The 26,384-nt window shown below is 37.3% G+C and overlaps 1 protein-coding gene across 13 annotated transcripts in view; it reads left to right on the forward strand.

The window, feature by feature from the left end:
- The window catches only part of EYA4 (EYA transcriptional coactivator and phosphatase 4), a 270,598-nt gene that overhangs the window by 10,220 nt on the left and 233,994 nt on the right, over nucleotides 1-26,384 (forward strand). For 12 of the 13 annotated variants that reach the window (XR_012378573.1, XM_073893960.1, XM_073893947.1 and 9 more), the window contains exon 2: nucleotides 17,574-17,672. Coding sequence is in view for 11 of the 13 variants with exons in the window: in XM_073893960.1 (XP_073750061.1) it covers nucleotides 17,640-17,672 (33 nt within the window). In the remaining 2 variants the exon portion in view is untranslated. Of the gene's footprint in view, nucleotides 1-17,573; nucleotides 17,673-26,384 lie in introns of those variants that run through there. The other variant, XM_073893952.1, reaches the window with a different exon arrangement.

Genomic DNA, 26,384 nt, shown 5'->3' on the forward strand with positions numbered 1-26,384 from the left:
GTTGCACAGAATTTCTTTTAACAAATACTTCCACATGCAATAATCTAGAATTTTTTTAAGGCTTTGATTTACGGGGTTCCTCAACTTCCCTCAGCAATTTTAAGCACATTCTATAATGGTACTCTTTTTTTTTTTTTTAAAGATTTTATTTATTTATTTGAGAGAGAGAGAATGAGAGATAGCACGAGAGGGAAGAGGGTCAGAGGGAGAAGCAGACTCCCCGCTGAGCAGGGAGCCCGATGTGGGACTCGATCCCGGGACTCCAGGATCATGACCCGAGCCGAAGGCAGTCGCTTAACCGACTGAGCCACCCAGGCACCCTATAATGGTACTCTTATTTTATAATCCTCGGTTGCTTTTCTCAGCCTGAAGGTACCAATTATAAGAATTTGTATACTTTTCAACTGACAGTGGGCTTGATGAACTTAATGTAAACTTAATAAGATAACTTTAAATATTGCTATGATTCTTATTTCTGCAGAGACAATAGGGGGTTATAAGCTCCTCTGTTTCTAGAATTTATCACTCAGTCCTTGGATTCAGATGTAATGACTGTATAGCAGAGTGGGGCTGAGGGAGGAAAGGAAGTTAATATAATTGTTAAGGTCCTGTTTTTATGACTTACCTGGAACTGCCAGATGCACCTGTAGTAAAAAATATTATACCAATATTGATGCTGTGCTTGAATCCCGCAGTATATATAGACCAGTGTTTCCCAATAGGTGATACACAGTGTTGTATTAGTTTTAGGTGTTTTCAAGCTCTTATTATTGATATTTTGGGCTCAGTATTTCTTTTTTTTAAAGATTTTATCTATTTGAGAGAGGGCATGAGAGTGGGGGGGAGGGGCCGAGGGAGAGGGACAAGCAGACTCCCCACTGAGCAGGGAGCCCTGTGTGGGGCTCCACTAGATCCCAAGACCGCAGATCATGACCTGAGCAGAAAGCGGATACTTAACTGACTGAACCACCCAGGTGCCCCGGGTTCAGTAATTCTGTGTGTGTGTGTGGGGGTGTGTGTGGCTGTCTGGTATATTGTAGAGTGTGAGGTAGCATCCCTAGTCTGCACCCACTAGATGCCAGTAGCACCCTCCCGCGAGTAATGACTGTCTCCAGACATTGCCAGACATCCTCTGGAAGCAAAATTGCCCCCAGTTGAGAACCCATGACCAAAGTAGATCTTAAGATCACTTGATATAGTCAAAAGATTCCCAGGCATATGCATGAGAGAATTGTTCTATTTTCAGTCAAGTGTTGAGAATCTTCTTACCTTCCTCCTAAGTTTAAATACAAAATCAAACAACTCTCATCGGTCTCTGTTGATAGATAAACTTTACATAGAGCGGATTTACAGATAAGCTTCACACAGACTGACTATTCTCAGCATGTTTTTTTCTCCAAGGGAGAGCAGAATACCTAGGAAAGTATATAGCAAGTAGATATTTGTTTGACTCACCTTAGTATCTATTTTTTCTATTTTTTTACTATTATTTATTAGTAGATACTTTTGATTCACTTTTAATAATGACAGTTACTTATTTTTCCATAGACAAATAATTCAGTAATAAGAAACTTTTATTTATAGTCTGTAGTGTCAGAAAAAGTAAAGTTACCTATAATCACAACTGCCTAAGATTAAAATACTTAATAAAATCTTTTGTTCATTCATGATAAAAATTTTCAGATGAAATATGTCTTAGCTTTCAGTCTGTACCACAATTTCAGGATCTTGAGTCCAATAACAGTGGTACAATCTGAAGAAAATAAAAATGAGAATATTGCATGAAAGCACTCCTGTGATGAATTACCAAGTCCAAAGTTAGGTTCTAATTCTTGAGGTTTAATTTTAACAGCCATTTTATCTACGACTTGATCTCTAGTTGACTGTAAGTAAATGTGACTTGTCTGAGCACCACCCCCTGACCTCTGCCTAGTTTAGGCCTATATGAAAGATGTTTGAAGATTACCTGTAGGAACAAAATGGGAACACATAACGTTAACATACAGTGAGAGAGGGTAACTTTACCTACATGAGTTTTGGGTTGAATGTGAAAGTTATTTTGAAGTATTAAACAATTAGTATTATAAATATATGCTTGTACTAGTACTCGTGAGGTCTAAACAGTATGTAATTTTTTCATCTCATTAGGAATTGCAGAGATACTTGAAACTCCACTCCTACACATTGTCCGATTTAGTGGTTTTACTTTAGTTATATTAGGCAGGCAGTCATGTTACCCGGAAGCAGTCAGCTGACCTAGAGATTTCATATCATTTACTGATTGATGCTCAAGCAAGCAGGGCAGAGGTACTTAAAAACATACTCTATGTGTCTGTCTCTTTCTCTCATGCCTCCCCTTTGGTTTATGCTTTATTTTTGGAAATGTACTTTTAAGAGGGGAAAGTGGCTACAAATGTAGCCTATTGTATGTGATCAAAATGTCTTTCTGTGTTCTAAGAGGAGAAGAACCTTGCACAGCTACATGTTAGCAGAGAGATGAAGGTTCTGGGCAACCCTGTGACAGATGGGGGCCATTCCAGGGGAGTAGGTGGGGGGGGTTGCAAGTCAGGAGCTTACATCATGAGTTTTCAGACCATGCAGGAGAGTTCTGCTCCGTGCATTGACAAGAAGTCCAAAGAAGACATAGTAAAACTCAAGTCCATCCAGACAATTTATGCCTGATGTTGAACAGGAAGCCTGTTCATTGGAGAATAGCCAGCAAACCAGGGGTCCTGGGGTTTTCCCAAAGGAACACTTCTTGGGTTCATAAATTAGCAAATTGCCCTCCTCTAAGAATTCAGGTCACATATCTACTCTCTCAGGTTGATTCTTTGTATAGTGGGTCTTAATGTAAGACTTAGCTATTTTTATGAATGCTTTGTGTTATAAAACACAATTAGGCACTTCCTTTTTTTCTCCCTGGGATACCCTCACCACCTTTGTCTTCCACTGCTCCAGCTCCCTTAACCTATTTGCTTCTTACTCTTTTGCTGCTTAACTGGACAAAAAATCTACTTACCTTTCAAGGCTTAGCTCAGATGTCACCTCCTCTGGGAAGCCTTCCCTAAGGCTCAGGCAGAATTCATTCTTTTCTCTCTGTAATACCATAGCACCTTTTTTGGGGCTATTAATATAAAAGCACATTGTGCTGAGGCTAATTATATGTGAATCTGTCTTCTAGAGAGACTTGAACTCACTGAGGGTAGAGATCCTATCTTTCCCCCTCTGTAGTCCAGTGCTTGGGCATATTGATGGAAATTCACTAACTGCTCTATTCCATGCATGTCTTCAAAGGACACACATCCAAAGCCAGATAACTACAAAGAAAATCCTGTTTACAGTTTGGAGACTGATTCTCTTTTCCTTATGGTCATGGAAGCAAGTTTATTGATTATTTTTTATTCTAACTTATTTAAAGGTTCATTTGTACTAAGATATTCTTGATTTTCTAGAAGAAGAAAAGATACTTCCAGCATGAACTGGCATTTTGAATAACCAAATTAAAAAGATTCTAGTCGAGGTTTATAGTCTTTGTACTTCTACTTTTCTCCCGAAACAAACTTTGGCCGCTCTGGTTGCTTTCTGCGGAGATACACTTCATGTTATTTAGAAGAATTTTTAACCCTCAGAATTATGGATTTCATCTGAGAGGAAGCATGTTCTGTATTTGTTTATGTCAATGTTTCAAAATATGGGGGCCAGAAATCCCAGATGTGTCTGTTAAAGTATGTGTGGCCTTTTGGTGAGAGAAATTAGGTCTTTTTTCAGGCACAATTGAGGAAGGAAAATTTTTTGTTTAGTTTTTAGTGGTTTGTTTTTAGGCATTTTCCACAAAAAGATGAGCAAGACCCTTCAAAACCACCAACTTGCTTGTTTAGGGGGAAAAAAAAACCCTCCGGTGTCCAAAAATAACATTAAATTAAAATTATTGTTTCCAATAGTTTCAAAAATTGTGGTTTTATTTCCTTGTATGAGTCACTTCTGAATGCAGTATGTTATTGCACTACATCATGAGGAAACGTATTTGCTCTGTAGTTTAGTAGGTCACATTGTTTATCAGAGAATCAGATCAGAAGTGGAATTTACCTTAAGTCTTCATTTTGCAGCTGGGGGCTGGATTAGAGACGTTAAGTGATGCATTCAAAAGGAAGCGTAAAAGAGGACCTCATTCTGGAGACACCCTAGCGCTCCCAACTCTCTGTCTTGTTGCCTTTACTTTCCTTTGTATGTGTCTGACAAGGAGTGGCAAATACCGGAATCAGACTACCTCTGCGTGCGTGCCTGCCCTGCTGACGTTCCTCGTTCCTCCGCAGTGTAACCTTGGGGCACTTATTGACTGAACTGTCATAGGCCACAGCTCCAGGGTGTGGACACGGGGAGTAGTAATTATGCTTGCCTCTTGCCTTGTGGAGTTGTAAGGAATAACTCACTTCGTGCAGGAAAGACACTGAAAATGCTCAGAGTATATTTTAAATGGATTTCTTTGAATAACCTGCTGAGTGTATTTAATATTCAAAAAAGAAGCCTTCATGCTGCTGAAGCAAGATTTTTTTAATCAATTTTTTTAAAGAAAAAGTAATCCATACGTTGTGTAACATATTAAAACAGATATGATAGAAATTAACCTGAGGGGAATGACTGGAAGAGGGAAGGAGAGAGGCTTCTGGAATGCTGATAATAGCCTTTATCTTGGTCTGATTGGTGACATGGGGGTGCTTATTTAATATTTGTCAGCTGTCTACTTTTGATTTGTGTATGTGTGTATGTTTTACAGTAATAAAAAGATAAAAAACACAGATTTATTTTTAGTAAAAAGTGGATGTCCCTCACTTTATTCATTTCGTCCATATTCCACAAATCAGAGTTAATCATTATACTTTAGTGCGCTTCTTTTCAGACTCTTGTTTTTGTACATGTGTAAATGTAAGAACTACGTGAGGTTGTAATTTATTTTTATTTTACATTTGTTTTTATTTTGATATGCTGTATCTTAAATACTTTCCCACATGAGTACATATAATTTTGAATAGTGCTATTTAATTTATGCCTATGTTTTATAATTTAACTGTTCCCTTCTTGGTGTATATTTAGGTTGCTTGCAGTTTTTTACTATTATAAGGAGTGTTGCAGTGATGATTTTGATAAAACTCTCTATGTTCATCCAAAATTCCTGTATGTAATACTTTAGACATAGGATTAATAGGTGAAAGAATATGTGTATATTGCATAGATGGTGCCAAAATATTTTTCAGAAAAGTTATAACACCTTGCATCCCTGTGATGATGTTTGCATGTTTCTCATAAAAGCCAAGTGCAAAATTTTATGCTCAATTGAACATGATAATTATTTGTGCTCTGATTCATAAGAAGGCTTATAGTAAAATTCCTTGAGACTCATACATTAATTGGAAGAGTTCACTGATGAAAGCAAATAATTTATTAACCCCATATATATCAAATCTATGTTATATATGGTTAATATCTCATTTAAGAGTTGTTAGAACTGAGTTATAAGAATAATTGTTATATATGTTCATAGTTCTTAAACTAATTGGTAGGAAGTATAAAAACAGTATATGTCATATTTGTGACATGTTTTCGCTTAGTGCCATAAAATATTTATAGGAATTATTAGGAGAGATGGCTCTAACTCAGATGTTGTTGATGAAAATTTATGAGGAATTATGTATTTTTATTCTGTTAGGAGCCAACTATGTGTCAGGCACAATTCTAAGCACCTTACTTATATTACCATAGTTTTTTAAACATGTAGGTGAAAGGTATAGACATTGTATTGTTATTATAAAAGAGATTACTCCATTTTGAATATATGTTGATAATTATTCCTATAGATCAAAATATTGGCTGTCTTATCAATGTACTAATTTGTAAATCTGTGAAATCTTATAATCTGTTTAATGTGAAATTTAATGTATCAAAATCCAGAGAACAGCTACTCAAGTCCTGGCTAAAGTAATGTTAAAATGAAATGTATTAATCAGTTGACTTTATTGTTAGAGTCTTCTATGTAGAAAATTTTGTCTCTAGACTATTAAGGTCTTACGATTTCTGGTTAATGAAGATTCTGGTTAACCTTTAGTGGTTATCTATTGCCTTAAGAGTAATCCAACTCAAAATAGCTAACTTATTCCTCTCACATTGGATAAATATGGCTATCAATTTTTGTGGGTTTTTTTCCTGCAGAATTTCCTGTTATTCTAAGGGATTCAATAGGACTTACGCACATAAAACTGAAAATTATATTACTATGGGGAAACTGCTTTGTGCCCTTGAGAAGGAACTCTCTTGCTAACTTAAGTACTATATGTAGAATAGCTAACATTTTCCTCCCAAGAAATTTCATGTATGCAGTTAAAACACTCTTAAATTGATTAAGGATTTGTTATATATTTCCAGAAGCACTCAAGAGTACTTTTATGGTTATAAGAGTAGAGTGCATTAGAATGCCAGAAACCAATGAATACGCTAGAGGCCTTCAAAACCATGCCCAACATTCCTGACTGTACCATATAAACATGTGGGGCAGCCTGGAAAAACAAAACAACTCCCCACCCCCCAAATATAGGTAAACCTGTGATGATAACACTTCAACTGGCTTGAATATTAATTTGGTACTTTTTCTGTTAGAAGTAATTTTTATGACTTAGAAAATGGAATGGAGAAGTAATAAATATGACTGGTATTTATTTCTCAAGTATCATTTTACATTAGATTTGACTAGTTACCTTTATACTTTTTGGAAAGCATATTATGCAACTACTGCAGTATTTTGCCTATTAATCAGGGAAGCTAAAAAGCATTTTATAAATGTTGAATCAAAACCTTCACTGCAGTGAGGGAATTGAATTTCAAGCAATATACTCCTTTTATAGGGTGAGAAACTGAAGTATGGAGAAATTACAAGGTTTTCCCAAAGCCATACATTGAGTCATGGCAGGCATGGAAATCTACGATTCTGTTTGCCTGATTCAACCTGCAATTTGATGAAATTGAAGTTATCTATTTCCTGACATGTGCCTTAGGGTGTTTCCTTATTTACTTATTTGTTCATTTGTTTGTCCATTCATTCACTCATTAATTTATACATTATATGGGAATCCATGTTTTTGCAAGATACAGTCTTGACGTAGGGAGTGTGAATAATATTTGAATTTATGCATCTTAGATGTTTTCTTTAAAGAAACTTATTGTATTTTTTCATGACCATGAAAGAGAAAGTAAGGCATTAAACAATAAGTTGGATCATCCAGGTGCGTACCACAGAAGTATCTACGAGAAGCACTGAAGCTTCTTTAGGAGCTGATATAGTTTGTTCAGGGCTTGAACAAGAACTTGGCTACAGCCCTAGTTGGGCCTGGAGTGCCGAGTGCTGGCCAAAAGAAACCACACTACCCCTCAAGAGTGTGGGAAGGACTGGTGTCCACATCTCTGTGATCTCTCACATTTGGTTTGATAAGGAGGGGGCAAATTATTCTACTTATCTCTCATTTTCTGGAGTTTCACATCTCACATTTTTAATTCTTATTTATTGTGATCTTTTTCTTAATGGTTTAACCAGTTTTTTCCCAAGCTTTCTTCACCCTTTTTTTCTCCAAACTCTAAGAGTCCTATTTAAAGAAAATAGTATTTCTCTGGGTCAGACCTCACTTCTCCTTGATTGAACAGCTGGTGCCACAAGTAACTTCAAAGGAGGAAAGTATCCAGTCACTTCCCCCAGCACAGTACCCTGTAAGAGAGAATCCAGATAATACAGGGTTGCCATCTGCCCTCAACCTCTTCTACAGAGTTTAGTGGACAGTTTTTTTGGTTGGTTTGTTTTCTTGTTCTTTGCTCGCAGCCCTGAGACTTAGGACTCAGACTTTTCTCCAGCTTTATGGCTCACCAGCTCTTTCCTTGGAAGAGTTCTTTCCCAGGAGGCTCCTCAGGCCCAAGAGCACTTGGAGCCCTGGGAGCCTAACCCATAGATTCTACAAACAAGCTCAGGCACATCCAAGTCCTGGGCAAACCAGACCTTCCAGCAGCTTAAAACATTAGTCTTTTCTCTTCTTTAATTTTCCTGGAGAATAATTCAGTCTTCAACAAACCAGCAAACAAACAGAATCCTGAGGTTGTTCATTCTCACTTCTTTGAAAATTTATTGCCATTAATTTCCATTTCAGCTCATTGGGTTTCCTTTTCATTTTTGATTGGGTATGAATGTGATATTTGGTATACATTAATGCTGATCTGTAATAATTTAATGTCAATTTATAATTGAATGGTTTAAAAATAATGATGCACTATGACCTAGTTCATATCTATCTTCCATTTAATGCATTTCATAGGCAATTATGCATTCCCAGCAATTGTGGCTGAGTGAATTCTCCCATAATCCCTGTTAGGAAACAAGGACTTTTTTTTTTTTTTTTTATTAAAGACGTGGTCTTATTAACTAGGGGTACTTAACTTGAGGAAAAAAGATATAGGGGTGACGTGAATGATAGCACTCTCTTAATATCTAACAGCCTGCCATACATATTAAAGCAGGATTCAGCTTATACTTTGTGGCTCTGGTGGGTAGACTAGAGTGGAAATTCTGAAATGTAGATTTATAAACTAATATGTAAGGAAAAAATGAAAGAGGGAAAGTGGAGAAAGAGGTGTGGTTCAATTCCCTGGAGCTGAGAAGCTTCAAATATTCTATCTACAGACTCATGTGATCACTCTGTAAATAAACCCCACTTATTTCTATATTCCTCATGATCCCGAGACAAAGAAATAAGACTCTGTAGATTCCACTTATATTCATTCTCTTTCTAAGTTTTCTCTTGAAGTCAGAACATACAACAAGGAAGCACAATATAGAATTGAACAACACCAAATTTATTTGAGATATTATTTTCTGAATTCTTATATCTTTAGCCCTTAAAAAGTCCTGGGGTTTTTAGAAGCAACAGTGACAGTTTTTTGTTAATATGATTCTACTTTGAATGCAGTTATAAAGTCAGTGGAATGCTTTTATTCTCTGATGCTAGAGGGGGATTTATTGAGAGGGAAGAAGGTATTCAAACTTTGGATCCAGCCTTAATTAAAACTCTGGATAAAAAAATTTCAAGTGTCTGAAATTTTAGGAAGGCAAAAGCATCATATATAATTAAATCCCTAACTAATATTCACTGTAGACAGAATTTAAGCAAGTAACTTGGCTTTAGGTAAGTCAAATTTATTGTTATATTTTATGTCTCTCATGTTTACTTTGTTATATATTGGATTCTGCACCCTCCCCCCCAAAAAAGATAACTCTCAGTTGTCACACCTTGATTCCTGAGAAATTGGTGATATGAAAAATTTGAGAGAAGAATACATGTTTGTGTTGTTATTGTTTTTTGTTAATTTATTTGTTTTAAATTAAATTTATTTGTTTTAAATTTGCATTAATTTCACTCAGGGGGCTGGATACTTAGTATTTTTGTTAATTTATTTGTTTCTATCTTCTACTTCGTAAATTGTTTCTTTAGCTAAATCTAATTTTCTATTAATTAATTCATTTCTTTTTTAAGATTTCAGTGCATATAGTGTAAAAAAAACCATTTTTATGGTTCTCCCCCAAATTTGTGTATTTATTTTTCATAGTGGGGGGGTTTCCTTCAATATTGTTTCTATTCCCTCTGTCTCTTTGTTTTAAGCGTACTTATATTTTTCAGATTGTCCTATAATCTCAGATTTTGGATCCTAGTTTCCCTGTTGTTGCAGCTGCTGTCTCTATGGCATTTTGTTTCCTTATGTAGCTTATCATTTTTGATGAATTTCTCTCTCAGAATTCTTTCTGCCCTGTGGGATAATTTTGCATTTACTTCCCCTGGAGTCTAGGGATTTCAAGCCTCTGGATCAGTCCCGATTTTAGTTTTTTGGTTTGAGGTTTCCATACCAGAGATGCAGTAACAATTTAGAATTTACATTTGAGCAAGACTGAGGTTTTGATTTATCTCAAGTAATTATTTTCTTTTACTCTCTTCCCAACGGCTCCATCATATGACAAGCTTCCTTGCTGAGTCAGATGGTGGGCTGAGTTTTCTAGCCCTCCTTCAATAAAAGAGACAGAATTCTCAGACTTTCTTTTTATACATTGCCTCTTGCTTTTGTTTCCTGCCCATGCCCATAAATGAAATTAATGACAACTAAAACAATAACATACAAACAAAAAATATCTTTTCCTTTCAACTTTTCCATATGACACATTTTTCAGGAGCCATGGCGTGACACCCGCAAGTCGTATTTGCCTTGGGAGTTATATTCACATATTTTCTATGTCCTATTGATTTGTCTTTAATGTCATACTGCATATCTACCTTTTTTCTGAGTGTCTTTCAGCCATCACATCAGTTCAGATTCCCTTGATTTTTTTACCTAGATCACTGCAACAGTCTTCAAGTTGTCCCTTAATTTTGGTTACTGTTCATCTTGTTTTTCAGAAATCCAGAGTAGATGTAGTTGTTGTTGCAATTTTATGACACGTCATCCTTTGTTCGCATTTTAGTGGTATCAAAATATAGTAATAACCAATTGTATTTATTTACTAATATCTAGCTCCTCACTCCTGCTTTTACCAATTTAAAACTTCTTTTCTGAAAATATTTTCCCTTCTCTTTCACACACCTATCTATAATTCTGTTGCTGACAGCATCAATCTCTCAATGCTAAAGAAGCCAGCCACAACTTTGATGTTATGTAGAATGGCAAACTAAAAAGGGGTAAATGGTAATAATGTAATTAAGATATTGTTCATTTTTACAAACTTTATGGAAGTTCAGGGAATTGGTCAAAGACTGGTGACTTTGGCTACTATCTAAACATAGGTAGTTAATGCACCTTCTAGAGATCACTGATTAATATAATATTCTTAGTAGAGCAGAATTAAAAATCCTTACATTTCCAAAAGAAATTGTATAGATAATACTTCACTGTACAGTAAAAATCTTAAAATGTTTTAATTCATCATATAGAAAGCGAAATAAAAAAGCAGAGATCTTCGTCCACTCTGTCACAAGTAATCAAATGGCTTGCATTTTTGAAATACATGATTTCATTTAATCTCAACATAATACAATACAGGTATCATTACTGTTCCTATCTTATATATGAAGAGAATGATATTTAGAGGCAATCATGAACTATCAGAAGGCTGTACCATTATCCAGTGGTAAAGCAAGGACTCACATACAGAACTGCTTTATTCAGAAGTCTTTATTCGGAATCACTAAATTTATATTCCCTCTAGCAAAACTATCTTTTATACCTCTAGGGTTTCAAGAGGGGAATACTAAATTTAGGAGATGTATTTTTAAATTCTCTCAAAGTGCAACAAATTTTCCTCAGGAGGGGCATAAAGTCATCAGATGTGTGTTAAGTAATACATAGGGTCAGTATGTTCTTCATCAAAAAAATTTCTCAGGTATGGAAGAGAGGTTTATGGCTGAGAAAATAGACTATTTAGGAGAAAGGGCTCAAATAGTTTTCCTGCCAAGCTACAGGACAAGCAGAGCTAGATGAACCATTCCAGGGTACACAGCTCAGCAGAGTAATTGTGAAATCTAGGTTGGGAGGAGAGACAGAGGCAGCACATGAGCCTACAGAGTCTGCCTGAGTATCTGTAGGGTAACAGAAGTTGCCCGGGCTCAGAATTCCTTCAGAAGTTTCTCTGGGATCTTCCAGTTATATAACTGGGTCTGCATTTTCTAGGATAACTAGCCAAGCAGCAACAATTAACAAACACAAACAACATAGAAAAAACTTGGCTGGCCTTGCTTGTCAAAAATCAAGGGGTCATAATTTATAATTCCAGGAAGATGATTGCCAAAAAATGAACCTATCACTAATGATCCAGGTGATTATCATGAAATTGAGCTGTTACAATTTTAGCATGAGAAATTAATGCCATTCTTAGGAAACATTTTGTGTTACATGGACTATTTTGCAAAGTTCATGCTCTACAGAACAGTTCAGAATAGCTTGGCATCTAGTTTTTAGTTTGGTTTCACTTAAGGAGAGTGAAGCGAAGCGGAGTGCTCATTACTGCTCACCCAGATCTGTTTCTTGGACACTTGCTGTTTTCCTTTTGCACAGGTAGGGAAGAGCATCACGTGCATGGTCAAAGAATGCCCATGTCCACCTCTGAATAGTTGGCCATAGAACTAGAGCTAGATGTTCTTTGTGCTGTTGGCTTCCGTCTCTGGCATGCTGCCTGAGCTGTTGGAACCAGCCCAGTGCCTGTCCCAGCTTCACAGACCCATTCGTGAAATTTGGAGGGGAGTGTAGGTGACTCGATGTGCAGGATGTGAAAGCAATGCCCTCTTGACAGTTGGAGTCCAGCTATAATATCCAAATATAAGTTGTTAGACTTTCTCTACAACTGCAGTTTTATGTTAGGCAGTATGCTTAATAAGGGAGGGAATTTAGTTGAAGGCTCTGAGGATAGTTCATGGAATCCAAGGAAGAATTGAACAGCCAAGCAGCAGGAAGGGCACGGAAACAGTGGAGACTTCAGGAGTAATAAGATCCAGGTCCTTAAATTCTGCCAGCACTTTCTTGCCATCCTCTCTTTTGCGACTGTTTCTGGGTCACCTCTCTTCTGTCTCTCCCTAGCAGACCCAGGTTTGTCCACATGTCTGTAAAGAGAGCTCAAGATTTTTTTTTTTAAAGATTTTATTATTTATTTATTTATTTATTTATTTATTTATTTATTTAGCGCAAAAGAAGGTGGAGGGACAGAGGGAGAGGTCAAGGGACAGTCTCAAGCAGACTCTACACTGAGCACGGAGGGCTCGATTCCACGACCCCGAGATCATGACAGGAACCGAAACCAAGAGTCAGAGGCTTAACCAACTGAGCCACCCAGGCACCCCAAGCATGCCCAAGTTTTATATCCCAGAGATTTTGCCACTGAAAGAGGACTAGCCTGATACCTTCCCACAGACCCATCCTAAGCAATAGGAAGGGATTGTGATGCATCATTAGATAGAAGAAGTTTGGTGTAACTGGGGAAGAACTGTGCAATCTAACAGGTTAGGAGCCGAATGCTGGATATGGATCAGTATATTTATAACATAGCCCCATGTTGGCAAAGTGTCATTTTGTCCATAATATGTCTCCAAAAATGTACCTGCCCTTTGAAAATCTGAAAATCAAACAACAGATTAGCTGTTCTGAATGATAGAATGTAATGGAAGGACACCATCCCCTGGCCCAGGAAGTTCTGCACATGTGCATAGATTCTTCAAAGCCCCCACCTAAGTTTAAAGGGGGCCTTGATGGTGGTTATGGACAGGACTATCCGTGTGCCGCCCTCCACATCTCGGGGTCTGCACAGGGACTGGGACCAGTTTGGACAGGTCGTCTTCCACCTTTCCCTCAGGATACAGTAGGCATTTGTCACGTGGGTGGGGGTTGTAGTCTTTTCCCCACTCCTTCTTCCTTTGTACTGTGGCAGAGCCTGGACTGTGCACACATCCTCCCAGGAAGCTCTGCTGCAGTCCCAACCTTGGCTGCAGGGCACTGTGGTGAGTGTGTTGGGGGGTGATAGGATGAGGGGATGGTGAGCACAGTGGAACACAGCCAGGGGGAGAAGGAAGGTGGAGCTCTCCCTCAGAACTCCCACTGGGGACAGGCCATGGCCTCAGGGAGCAAAGGCGGTGGACTTGTGGTTATCCTTCCGGGGATTCCGCTAGGCACTGCCCCAGCTTCCAGGGCAGCCTAAAGAATTTCTGGCTCATCCTAAAGGTGGGGTAAAGCTCTGATTTGCTTTAAGAGAATCCAGCTAGATCTCTACTTAAAAGTATCACTCTGGCTGCTCTGTGAAAATTCAAGTCCAGGGAGCTGCTCTGGAGGAAAGGCGCCCCTCACGAAGCTCTTGCTCCCCGTCTGGGCGAGGGCCCCTGATGGCTTGAACTACCATCGCAGCAGTGAGGAGAGAAGCATGGAGAGATTTGAATGAGCACTATGACGTACTGATAGCACTTGGTAGCTTCCGGAATTGGGCAAGGAGTCAGTGACAAAGCCCAGGTGCCTGGCTTTAATGGCTGGTAGAAGGCTGTGCCATGGGTGTGCATCATCCAGAGGTGTAGTATTCCCATGTGCAGCTTCTGTCCCTGTCCCGTGCCAGCCCTGGCACGGAGAGCTGCCCCCCTCCACGTTCATGTTTGTTCAGCCAGAGCGAAGCCTGCTTGGACAATCTCGTTTTCACTGAAGGTTTGATTAGAAAGATCAGTCCAGAGGCTGAGGGCTGCATCACGCAGACTCTACAAATTTCTCAAACATCTCTCAGCATCTTTTTCTCTTTGCTGTCTCCACCGCCTGGACCAGGCCTCAGTACCATGTTCCATTTCTGAGAATTGTTTTGTAACTTTGTATCAGAATCTCTTTATATATTTAAACTAGAAGGATTGTTGGTTCTTTTAAATTCTAATTTTCTAAGACACAAGAGTTGATAGCTCACTTTTTCTAAAGCAAAGTTGAAGAAAAGGATATCATTCATTTACTATGTATTGAGAACCTGACTGCAGGAGAAAAAAAATCTAACATGGAATGAGTGAGGTTGCTATTATTCCTTTTTAAATTCACCTTTTCTGGGGGAATGGCCTTGAAAGAGAGCTGGAAACTAGATTATTGCCTCATAAAACAGCAAGAGGTTATATTTATTCTTTAATTTTATATCTTTATTGTGAAGTAATACTTCTCTTACTTGATTTGAAGAGTGTTCCTTTTTCTCATATATTTGTGAAAATGAAATGTTAAAAGATTTAGCATAACAACCACTGCTAAATTATGATGTAAAATAATACTGTGTCTGCAATTAGCCTAGGTAGTTTTACTTGCTTCAATAATATAAAATCACTGGGCTCATAATGTTTTAGTACCTTAGCGTGTTTGGCAAAAAAAGAAATTCATGTTACCATAAAGAAGTTAAACTAAGTAACAATCTCAATTTTAAGGAAACATAAAGCAAAGTATTATGTTGTAACATGGAACATTAATGCAAATAGCTCCCCAACTGGAACCTTAAATAGATTCTCAATGGGCGGTTAACAAAAAAAAAAAGGCTGGTTTTTGCTTAATTCTCTTCTGTTCCAACATCTTTTCTGAAGTCTTAATTTTTAATTTCACTTGAGTTATTACTTTGTCCTGAGATGGTGCTCCTTCTAGAAAATGATTGCTTCTTTCCTAATGATCCATATCCTTATTTTAATTGCTAGGTATCCTTTCTGGAAATAATACATTTAAACCTTGATGACATCTTAAAAATCATTTTCGTGTGGTAACCATATGTATGTTGTGGGTTGAATTGGATCCCCTAAAAGATATGTTCAAATTCTAACCCCATTACCTGTGGATGTGACCTTACATGGAAGGTCTTTGCAGAAGGAATCAAGTTAAGATGAGGTTTTACTGGATTAGGGTAGGTTCTAATCCAGTGACTGGTGTACTTTTGGGAATAGGAAAATTTGGACACAGAGGCACACACACACACACACAAGTCCAGGTCAAGAGATGGGCGGGGAGAATACTGTTGAGTATGGAAGCAGAGTTGGAATGATGTATCTACGGTCACGAGGGGAGGGAGCAGTACACAGGGCTGAGGGTTGGGATGGAGGTCTTCAAGGATAGGAGGAGCAAGCAAGAGATCAGTAAGAATGAAGATGAATGACCCAGATTAGAGGCAGTGAACCAGTCCTTAAGGAGAAGGGGAGAGGGAGAAAAAGAGGGAGAAAGCCCAGGTTTTCCAGTCACCATTTTCCACGCCCACCGCCAACACACAAAAAATCACATCTGTACATCTTGAACTCCCTGCCTGCTTATCTTTCTGAATCCAAATACATGCTGCCCCAACTTTCAGTGTGCTTCATACTTGCCCTTCCTCCTTCATGTCATATATGCTGTAAAATTGTGTCGTTCTTTAAAGGGACACTTCCCTGGGTTTGGAGTATACTTCATCCGTGTCTTGCGGAGACTGTCACATTACCTACATACAAGTTACATTCCTATTTTATGACTTTTAACTCTTAAGATTGAAGAAAAAATCTTTAATCTGTATCTCTGGGTCTTATATGAATAAAACAATTTATAAGCTATATTTTAAATTTCCTTTGTAATTTTTAATATGTATTCTCATAAGGAAAGTAATAGGTTTGTTGTAGAAAATATTGCAATGTGGAAAAGAAAAGAAAGCCACAGCTGCCTGGTTGTATTAGGGAATGTATGAATGGATGTTTATAAAATGGAGCAAAACACCTGCTTATGCTGAATTTCAATAAACTGGGGAAAATGTTTCTGCAGAACACTTACTGGAATACTTATCTTTCACTTAAATTATATCTTCAGAGAATTTCGATGGCACTAAATATTCCTTGGGTTTAGCACTTTATATCTAATTTATGCCAGTGAGAAATCTTTTTTTAAACTCCTTTTTATTTTTAAAATGAGGATTTGAAGGGCTACAAATGCATCATTGCTATTTTAAATTGCATTTTATTTATTAATGAGTTTGAGCATTATTTTGTGGTGATGGACCATTTTTCTGTAGAGGTGTGTGTGCATTTTTGTTTGCATTGTAAGAACTCTTTATATCTTAACGACATTAGCCTATTGTGTTTGATATTTGTGCAGATATTTCTTTTTATATTTTCACATATCTTTTAATTTTTATCATTTTTGTTGTTGTTGTTGTAGGTGTGAGGGGATTCAGGAGGTTATTTGGCTTTTTTGTTTTGTATTCCATTGTTTCTGTTACAAAATCTTTCTCCATCTGGGAATTAAAAGAAATTATGCCTATTTTTCTTGGAGCTTTTTTATACTTCAGTTTGCCTGGAAGGTTTTAAATATATGGTATGGAGTAAAGATGAACTTTTTTTGAATAATTAACTGATTGTCTCACTATGGTTTATTAATGAATTGTCCTTCCCATATATGTTTGTAATACCTTTTTTATTGTAATAGTGTTATTTTTATTCTCTATTTAAAATTGACCATGGCTGTATCGTAGCCAATGAGGTTTATCTGAGGCGTGATTATTGCTAATTAAAATTGACCATGTATTTTATGACCTTCTATTCTTTAAAACTGAATAATGGTCATCTGGTAATTCAGGCAAATTGTCCCTTATAGCAAGCTGTCATATTAAGGTACACACTGTATTTTCTCAATTCATGTGCTTCAGAAAGTGATCAATTAATACAGACTCTTAATTTTTAATCTGTCATTGCTTAATGACAGATCTCTTTCAGCAAAATAGTATACTAAGTGTTTATTATAGACCGTGTCTCCAAAATTGTCCTCAGATGTTTTTGTTTATGGTATTCCTGAGTAGCTGTTCACATATTCCAATTTTACCATGATGTGATTTTCAAGATCATTAGGTCTATAAGATATGGAGATAACATTAATAAGTTTTGTTCTTTGAAAATAATGCTCTCATGGATTATCCACTATCACATAAATCATATTGTGCTTTGGTAATTTGCAAATAAATAAAAAAAATAACTTTTTCATTTTTCCTCTTTGTTTCCATCTTTTTGTTTTAGATTGTCCACTTTTAATTGAAGGAAGTTGCTTCTGTTTGGAGGTGGCTGGAGAAGTGAGAAAACCACATGGAAGACTCCCAGGACTTAAATGAGCAATCAGTAAGTCTTATTCAGTCTCAAGTTTGCTGAAAAAAAGTTGTGGCAAAACCACTCAAAATCATACTAAAAGGAATATATCATAAAAATCAAGAGTTTGTTAAAAATATATATTTTAGTTGAGTTTTGAATTCTCTTCTAAGGCCATAAAACAGACCTTTGGAAATGTATGACATTCCTGCTTAATGATGTCACATTTTGAGGTCTCCCTTGATTGTCTGCTTGGAAAGCCAGTGGTAGAAAGACTAGGGCATTTAAATCATTTCAAGTGTTTTCGACGGTCTAAACAATTTTGCACACCCTCTTTATTTGGTTTTATTCCCAGGGTCCTTAGATAGTGCATGTAGTATTGAATGTCAGAAGCAGAACAGGAGAAGGTGTGTTACCAGCATGACTCTTATTCACTTTAGGGATGGCAGCCACAGTCCTCCTGTGCTTTCACGGGCTTCCTCATTTTGCTAGTTCTCTGCAGAGTGAAGAACGCACAAGATTGGTGGCAGTCACTCTAAGATTCTGCTTTTCTCAAAGGGAAAGGGTTTCCAGGGCCTTTGCTCCTAACTCACTAGTAGTGTCTCCATGGCACTAATGCTTTAGTGGGTGGAACTGAGGTCAGTACGAGGTCTTCCCTCACACTCGCACACTACAGCCAACCACGGCCCAAGCTCTTCCTCTCATAGACAACCAGCGATGTCACAAGGAAGGAGACATGGGAACCTACCAAGGGTATGTTATGCAGATCGATGCTATTCTTTAGTAGCTTGTATGATCATGACTTGATCTTAGGATCTAATGTTCCTATGAGGCAACACAAGAGAGTGCATTTGTGTATAATAATGTCGTTCTAGAAAATACTTCCGTGACGAGCTTGGTTTTGAAATACAGAGGAGTATATGTTCTGGTGAATACATGCCATTGCAAGTTAATTTTTTTAAAAAATATTTCATTTAAAAGAAAAGAGGATAACCAAGTCTTTAATTTCCAAACAGACACAACCATTGTCTAATTTCATTGTATATTATCTTAAATAAAGTAAAATTATTTAATTTTCCATGGCATCATTATAGAAAAATGTAACAAAAAATACAAAACCATGAAAGTATTTTAAAAAGTCTGTCAAATGGTAGAGATGTTATTCTTCAAAAATTTCCTGACTAGACAAATAGCAGTTAGGAGGCAGGGGCTTCCAAGGAGTTACTCTTTTAAATGCTGGTTATCGTAGTGTGGACTCTAACAAAATGGATGATAGCATGATGATGTCACCCATGCTCTTGCATGTTTATGGATCCCAGCAGCATCAGAGGTCTGTAAGTGAGACCATATATGTACCTGAGTGAATAATGTCATTTTAGTGGTGCTGCTTCATGAGAGAGCCACTGTTGATCTATACTTTGTTCTGACACACTGAGGGTTACTTAAATGTTTGTGTGCGTGTGTGCCTATGTGTGCATGTGTGCATGTGTGCCTGAGTGTGTGTATGTGTGTGAGAGAGAGAGAGAGAAAGAGAGATATTGACCAAATGCCCCTGTTTTCCAGAGACCCCGGGGTTGCTCAGGACATGGAACTTTCAGAGATAATGCAGGTGCAGTCCCTGCAGACTGGAGTGGTTGATCTAGTTATGTGTGTATCCTCAAGAATATTTGTTTTCAGTGTAGTGGAGGTTAAAGAGAATATGTTCTTATGTTTAACATTAGAGTGAGGTTATTATACAAGATGCTTCATATGACCTTTTACAAAGTGAAACGGAGCATTTGTAAATCATACATAGTTTCCTCCAATGTCATTTTAGGGTTGTGGAGCTCAACATTTAAAAACAAATTTTTTTTTTAAGTTCCTGGTGTTGCTAATGTGCATCCAGATTTGAAAACCAGAAATCTAGTGTCACCTTCTGGCTTCTCAGCTCAAACTCAGCTACTGAACTTTTGGTGAGAATGGGGGAGATTTTGAGAAAAGGAGAGTGCTCTCCACTCCCCCCCCACTCCCCCCCCAGCACCTCACATTGAACTCTCCAGCTGAGGGTTATAATCTGGTCAGAGTCAGATTGGGAGCTCCTGATTTGTAGTGTGGTTTGATAGGCCATCAAAGAGTGGGCACTTTTGATTTAAAACACAGGAAGCTTGAAGTTTGTGTCAAGTGTTAATGACTTAAGGGCTTTGGTTTTATAAAGATCATAAAGCCTTTCTCCTTCAGCATCCTTAGACTTAGAAGAACATATAGGCCAATCTGTGCATCTTGTACATGTACTGAGGGACCCTTGGGACTGTTAATGACTTGCCCATGATGCCATGGCTAGTAAATGGCAGAGTTGGGACTTCACACAGGTCTTCTGACTCCAAGTCCAAAGCTCTTTCCAGAACATCGACATGACTTATGGCTTTGGGGTTTTCTTATTTTGACAGTCATCACTATAAGAAATGTCAAAAAAATTGAATCAACCCCTTTCCATTGAAATGATTTCTATTTGAGTGAAATCTTTAAATGACATTAAATTTTATAGAGTGTGTTTCAAATATTTTGAAAAATGATACTTAGCCTTTATTAAGATATAGAAAAAATAGAGTAGAATTAAAAGAAAGTTCATAATAAGATGAAAGGAAATTTTCTCAGATCATAGAGGAATTCTTTCTCTAGGCATAGACATAACAGTGTGTACCAGTTATTGCACATATAGACTGAATCTAGCATTTTACATATTTTCTCTCCAATCCTTAACATCTTGCGATGTAATTGTTATGGTCACCATTATACATTATACATTATACAGGTGGGGAAGCTATGGCTTGGAGACTGTCAAGGTCACTTGGCTGTTAAGTAGCAGTGATTAGAACTGAACCCACGTCTATCTGGTCCTAAAACCTGTGATGGATTTTGCATGATACAGCATAGTATAGTGAGTAAGGACTTGAAATCAGAAATCCCTGACACTTAAATACTTTGTAACCATTAGGAAATTACTTAAACTCTTCTTCATGTGTAGCGTGGGGAGGATAATAAAAAGAAGTTATATGAAAGATTTGGCGTATGCCCCGCTTAGAGTAGAAACTTGGTAAATGTTAGCTGTTATTACAATTACCTGACATATTCAGATGGTCTTTAAAGAGTATGCATTCATTCTTGCATATCCAGTTACCTTCTGGCAGATAGCCCTGCCTGGAGGTGCATAGGTTTACAAACTCAGCATATGACAACTGAACTCTCAAGCTCTCCTCTCCCAGTTTTTCTCACTTTCTCTTCTGTTTCAGTTCTTCTCCTCTCCTCTGAGGATGACATCCTCAGCTGCAGAGTGGATTGAGGCAGAAAGCAGGAACTCATCCTTCTCTGCTTCATCCCCAGTTCAAACTCCTATCTCCTCTTAATTTTTACTATCTCTCAAAGCTGTTCTCTCTGCTCCAGCTCTTATTTTGGATCTCTATTTTCTCTCTTGACTGTCTTTTTCTACTTTAAGTTGCTTCTAGAGTGGTCTTTCTGAAATACATACCTGATCATGTTGCTGTTATACTTAATATCTTTCGCAGGCCTTTTCTTGCCCTCAGGAGAAAGTCCCAAGCATGCAGTGAAGCCCACAGAAGCAACGGATTGCTTACCTCTGTCTCTTCAGTATTCTTTCCGGGTTCTTTTGGTTCCCGGAATCTTGCAGGTTCTCTGAGGTTTCTGTGTCTTTGCTAGCGCTGTAGCCTCTTCCCAGAGGGGTCTCTGCTCCACCCAGGTACCTCGTAAATCTGGAAGACTCAGTGTGGGTTACCGTTCCTCTGGAGTGCCTCTTTATTCCCCAGGCTGTCAGCCTCGCTGGGTCAGGGGCCTCTACGATGTGCTGCCAATGGCATTTTTTACCTCCATCCCGGACTTACCCGACAGAACTGAAATCTTATCTGTTTATTTACCTCTCTACTGGATTATAAACTACTTAAGAGTAATAGCGAGTCTTGTTCATCTTATATCCTTACTTCTTAGCACAACTCTTGCTGACATTTAACGAATGTTTTCTTTAAAAGCTTTTATATACTGTTACATACTAAGGTATGTTATTGAATAGCCTGATGAATTTTAGAAAGCCAAAATGTTATTCTCAAAATGGATTCCTGACTCATGAATTCATGTTTCACTTACATTTTTTAAAAATTGCACATAACATATAATACTCAACAGCATGTAATCAAAACAAAGTGTGGTTCTTAAATTTTTTTTTTTTTTTGCACTTTATCTGGATCTTATTTTACAGTCTGGCTGAGAGCATCTAGGGAATTTTAAGAGGTCAGCAATTAAAGTAAGGTTTAGTTTTCATATTTGTCTGAAATTCTATATTAGAACTTCATAATTATTTAGAAGCAGTTTTATATCCAATTATAACTGACTACAGTTTTTAACTAAATGTTGTTAATAGAGATAAATATGAATCTAAAGTATACATAGCAGTATCTATACTAATAATCACAAGTTCCTTTGATACTGTGAAATATGTTATATTCCCTGTATTCAAATAAAGACTGAGCAATATTTGTTGTTTTTATAGTTTCTATACTATTCTTACACATTGAGATATCTTGAAGTCCTATTTTGATGATTTCCCATAGATTTTTTTCCCTCATCTTATCCATTTATATCAAAATGAGAGGGAGTATTGCCTAAATTTATCATCAAGCTAGAAGTTTGGGAAAAAAAAATGTTGCTTGTGAATTTTAAGTACTGTGTGTTATGGAATAAAGCATTAATGGGTACTAAGTAGACTGAGGGAGAATGAAGTTTTTACTGTAGGATAGCGTTCCCTAATATTAGACATTAAATAGGGCCTGAATATTCCTACGTATGTCAACATTGTTACACTTAACTTGAATCACTTAACTCATTATCGATGACATATTTCGGTTAGTGAGGTCTAAATTCACATCCATTTGATCTATCTTAGATATATGTTGCAGCAGTGTTTTTAGAAGTTTATATATATTTGTAGATACTAATAGTATTTAATTTTGCATCAAATCTACTAACTTAATAATGCAAATTAAAATTCTAGAGTTAGTTTAATAAATTAATCTCTTTTCTGTCTCAGTTTGTCTCCCTTAGAATAGTAAATGACTTTAGATTATTCCTCAGCTCTTTGTTCTTAGAGATTCTGTGGATCATTTTTGATTATAGCTACTAGCCCATCTTTAAAACCTGTGCTTTTTTTCTGAGTCTTTTGGACAGTTTTTAGCTGTTGTATGGAATTGATATGTCAGCCAAATTATCCTTTAGATATAGAGCTTCAGAATCACCAATTTCTGTCAGTGTTTCAGCACCATGCTATAAAATAATTATTTTGATTACCTTCAGGTTAAATTGATTTTTCATTTTTGATAATGTGGCATTGTCAAAATCCTGGAATCCCGTTATTTTATTGCTTTTTTTTCTTAGATACTCTAAATCAATTTGAGCATTATCATACAATGTATTTCATTCTAATCTAACCAAAATCAGATTATTTTTGAGGCTGCAAACCTGTTAGGAAGAACTTGGCCTTTAAACTAGTCAAAGGAATCATGTTCACAGCATGTATTTTTTGCACCATCCAATTGGACAGTATGTTTCAGAGTTCATTGGAATTTTGCTTAAAGCTAAACTACTTTCAAAACTGTTGTAACTCCTAATTGCCAATTATATCTTTACTTTGCAATTATTTAATAGAGTACCTAAAAACTAGATACGGTAAATTTAATTTTTAATTTTTATTAGTCACTAAGGCTTATTCTTTCATTTTGCATAATTTTCTAACTCTGAATCTCAAATTTTTGCATGAGTTGATAAGGATTCATGAATTGATAATTCAGGTCATGAATTATCTTCTATGACTTTCTGAAATTATAGTTTAATTTTATTAAAACCTCTCCACAAATTTTGGAATACACTTGTTTACAGAGAAGGAGAGCCCCATATTGTACAGAATATGGATTGTGATTGCATACTCTTTGCCATGATGTGGAAAGTAAATGTTAGGCTTTTCTTCTGTCACCTGTGATCAGTCGGTAGCAGTTGCCACTGTTGAGAAGGAACCTAAAGCTACCTCCTGGCTCAGTGGAAGAGAAACATTATCAACTTAGTGCACCCTGCCATGGACTTGGTCAGGAGGAGGAGAGGCACAGAGCCTCACACCTACTGATCCGGGGCTGGATAGTGGTCAGCAGCTTTGAGCACTTGGTTTGGAGAGGTAGAGGTGCAAATAAGAGCCATAATATCTTTAGGTACCGAAAGTCTCTTATTTGAATTTACAACTTACATATGGTCTATTGATTTTCCAATGATTTTATCTTAACAATTAAAATGAAAATAACTGTCTATAATATAAATGTAATCTATTTCTTTCATGCTTTAATAATTCTGAGAAATGGGACAATTAATGTAATGTAACTTTTGCTGTAAGTTATACAGCAAGTGGAAAATGTTGACTGATGAAAAGAGCTTGTAGTCATTGATAGTGCTTTATGTGACTCATCTCATTAAACTTGCCCCACATGGCAGGCTCTGTCATAACTCTAGTCTAAAGAAGAGGACACTATTGACAGATGAATGGATAAAGAAGATGTGGTACACACACACACACACACACACACACACACACACACACACACACACTGGAATATTATGCAGCCATCAAAAATGAAATCTTGCCATTTGCAGTGACATGGATGGAACTAGAAGGTATTTGTTAAGTGAAATAAGTCAAACAGAGAAAGACAAGTATCATATGATCTCACTGATATGAGGAATTTAAGAAACAAGACAGAGGATCATAGGGGAAGGGAGGGAAAAATGAAACAAGACGAAACCAGAGAGGGAGACAAACCCTAAGAGACTCTTAATCTCAGGAAACAAACTGAGGGTTGCTGGAATGGAGGGGGGTGGGAGGGATGGGGTGGCTGGGTGATGGACATTGGTGAAGGTGCTATGGTGAGCACTGTGAATTGTGTAAGACTGATGAATCACAGACCTATACCCCTGAAACAAATAATACATTATATGTTAATAAAAAAAAAGTTAAAGGGAAAAAAATAAAGAAGAGGACACTGAAGGTGAACTTGGAGATCTTATTCAAGGTTGTGGCAGCTAGAATGCTGTGCTTATGGATGTGAGCTTATGTAGTCTTCTTCCAGAATCTGTGCTGCAAAATGTATTATCTTACCTGCTTTGATCAACTTAAATGGTTTTCAGACCCTTCAGTACATTTGATGCATTAAAACTCAACTTGATCTCAGCTTATTCAAATAAAGAGCAAATGTTTAAATACCCTGGGTCTTGGTGGGAAATAGAAGTTACTCTCCCATGAGTACAAATCTGTACAATCTTCATTACTAAATATTTTGAACAGACAGTCATAAGATAGCAGAATGTATGAAAATTGAATGACAGTTCAACAAATTCAGTTAAAGAAATATTTAAAGATTCCTTGTTCTCTTTCAGGAACTTTGCTAAACTGAGGATTAAAAGATAAATATAACACCCATTTCTGTCTTCCCCCCAATTTTAGTTTAATATAAGATTTTAAGATGTTATATTGACTCCTACTAAAGTTATTTTATTTTTGCTTAAAGATTTATTTATTAGAGAGGGAGAGAGAGCATGCCCATGGGTGCACAAGTAGGGGGAGGAACAGAGGGAGAGAATCTTTAAGCAGCCTCCGTGCTGAGCACCAAGCCTGATGTGGGCCTTCATCTCACAACCCATGAGATCATGACCTGAGCCGAAAGCAAGAGTCAGATGCTTAACTGACTGAGCCACCCAGGCCCCTGCCTTCTAAAGTTATCTTAAAATGAGTTTTGGACAGTGACAACTAATTTATTTAGTGAATACTTGTGAAGAACGGCTATATTTGAAGCATGGTTTTAGATGTTAGAAATCCATGGTGGACAAAATGGACAAATATTATTATTCCCATGGAGCTTATATTCTAGTTGGGGGAGATGAACAGTAAACAAGTAGAGTATGTTGGGTAATAATAAGTGTAAGGAGGAAAACCAGATAAAGTAGGAAGGAGGATAGGAAGTTCTGGGGGCAAGTTAGGTGGGTGGGGAAGGCTGCAGTTTTGGAAGAGGAGTCAGGGGGATCTTACTGAGAAAATGGCATTTGTGCAAAGATTTGGAGAAGGTGAAGGAGTGAGCCGTGTGGGTATGTGGGGAAAGTGGGTTTGGTTAGAGGAGACAGCAACTATGAAACTGTGAGGTGTCAGCATAGCTCGTATGTTCCAAGACTAGAAAGAGGCCAATGTTGGTGGTAGTGGTGGAGAAAACAAGGTGGAAATAAAGAAGTAATCGGGTTGGAAGTGTGAAATAGAGGAGTACAGATCATGTAGGGGTTCTTAGGCCATTTTAAGAGCTTGAGTTTTAACCTCAGCGACTTGTGAAGCAGTTGGAGGGTTTTGAGCTTAGGGACAGCATGATGTAACTTAAATTTTTAAAAGATCATGCTGCCTGCTGTGTTAAAAATTAACAGTATGATGACAAGAGTAGAAACTGGGCTGTTGGAAGTATCCAGATGTGAAATGGACAAGATAGTAGTGGGAAGGTGGTGTGAAGTGATTGGATTCAAGGTGGAGCCAGAGGACTTGCTGATGGGTTAGATGTCAGTTGTGAGAGAAAGGAGTCGAAGATGGCTTCAAGGTCTTCATCCTGAGCAATGGGAAGGATGACATGGCATTTACTGAGATAGGTTAACTTAAAGGAACTGATTGAGGGTGGAGATCCAGGAGTT

Source organism: Callorhinus ursinus, unplaced genomic scaffold (genome assembly GCF_003265705.2).
Source record: "Callorhinus ursinus isolate GAN/ISIS: 27379988/994484 unplaced genomic scaffold, GSC_fseal_2.0 scaffold6, whole genome shotgun sequence".
In the NCBI taxonomy this organism is placed as follows: domain Eukaryota; kingdom Metazoa; phylum Chordata; class Mammalia; order Carnivora; family Otariidae; genus Callorhinus; species Callorhinus ursinus.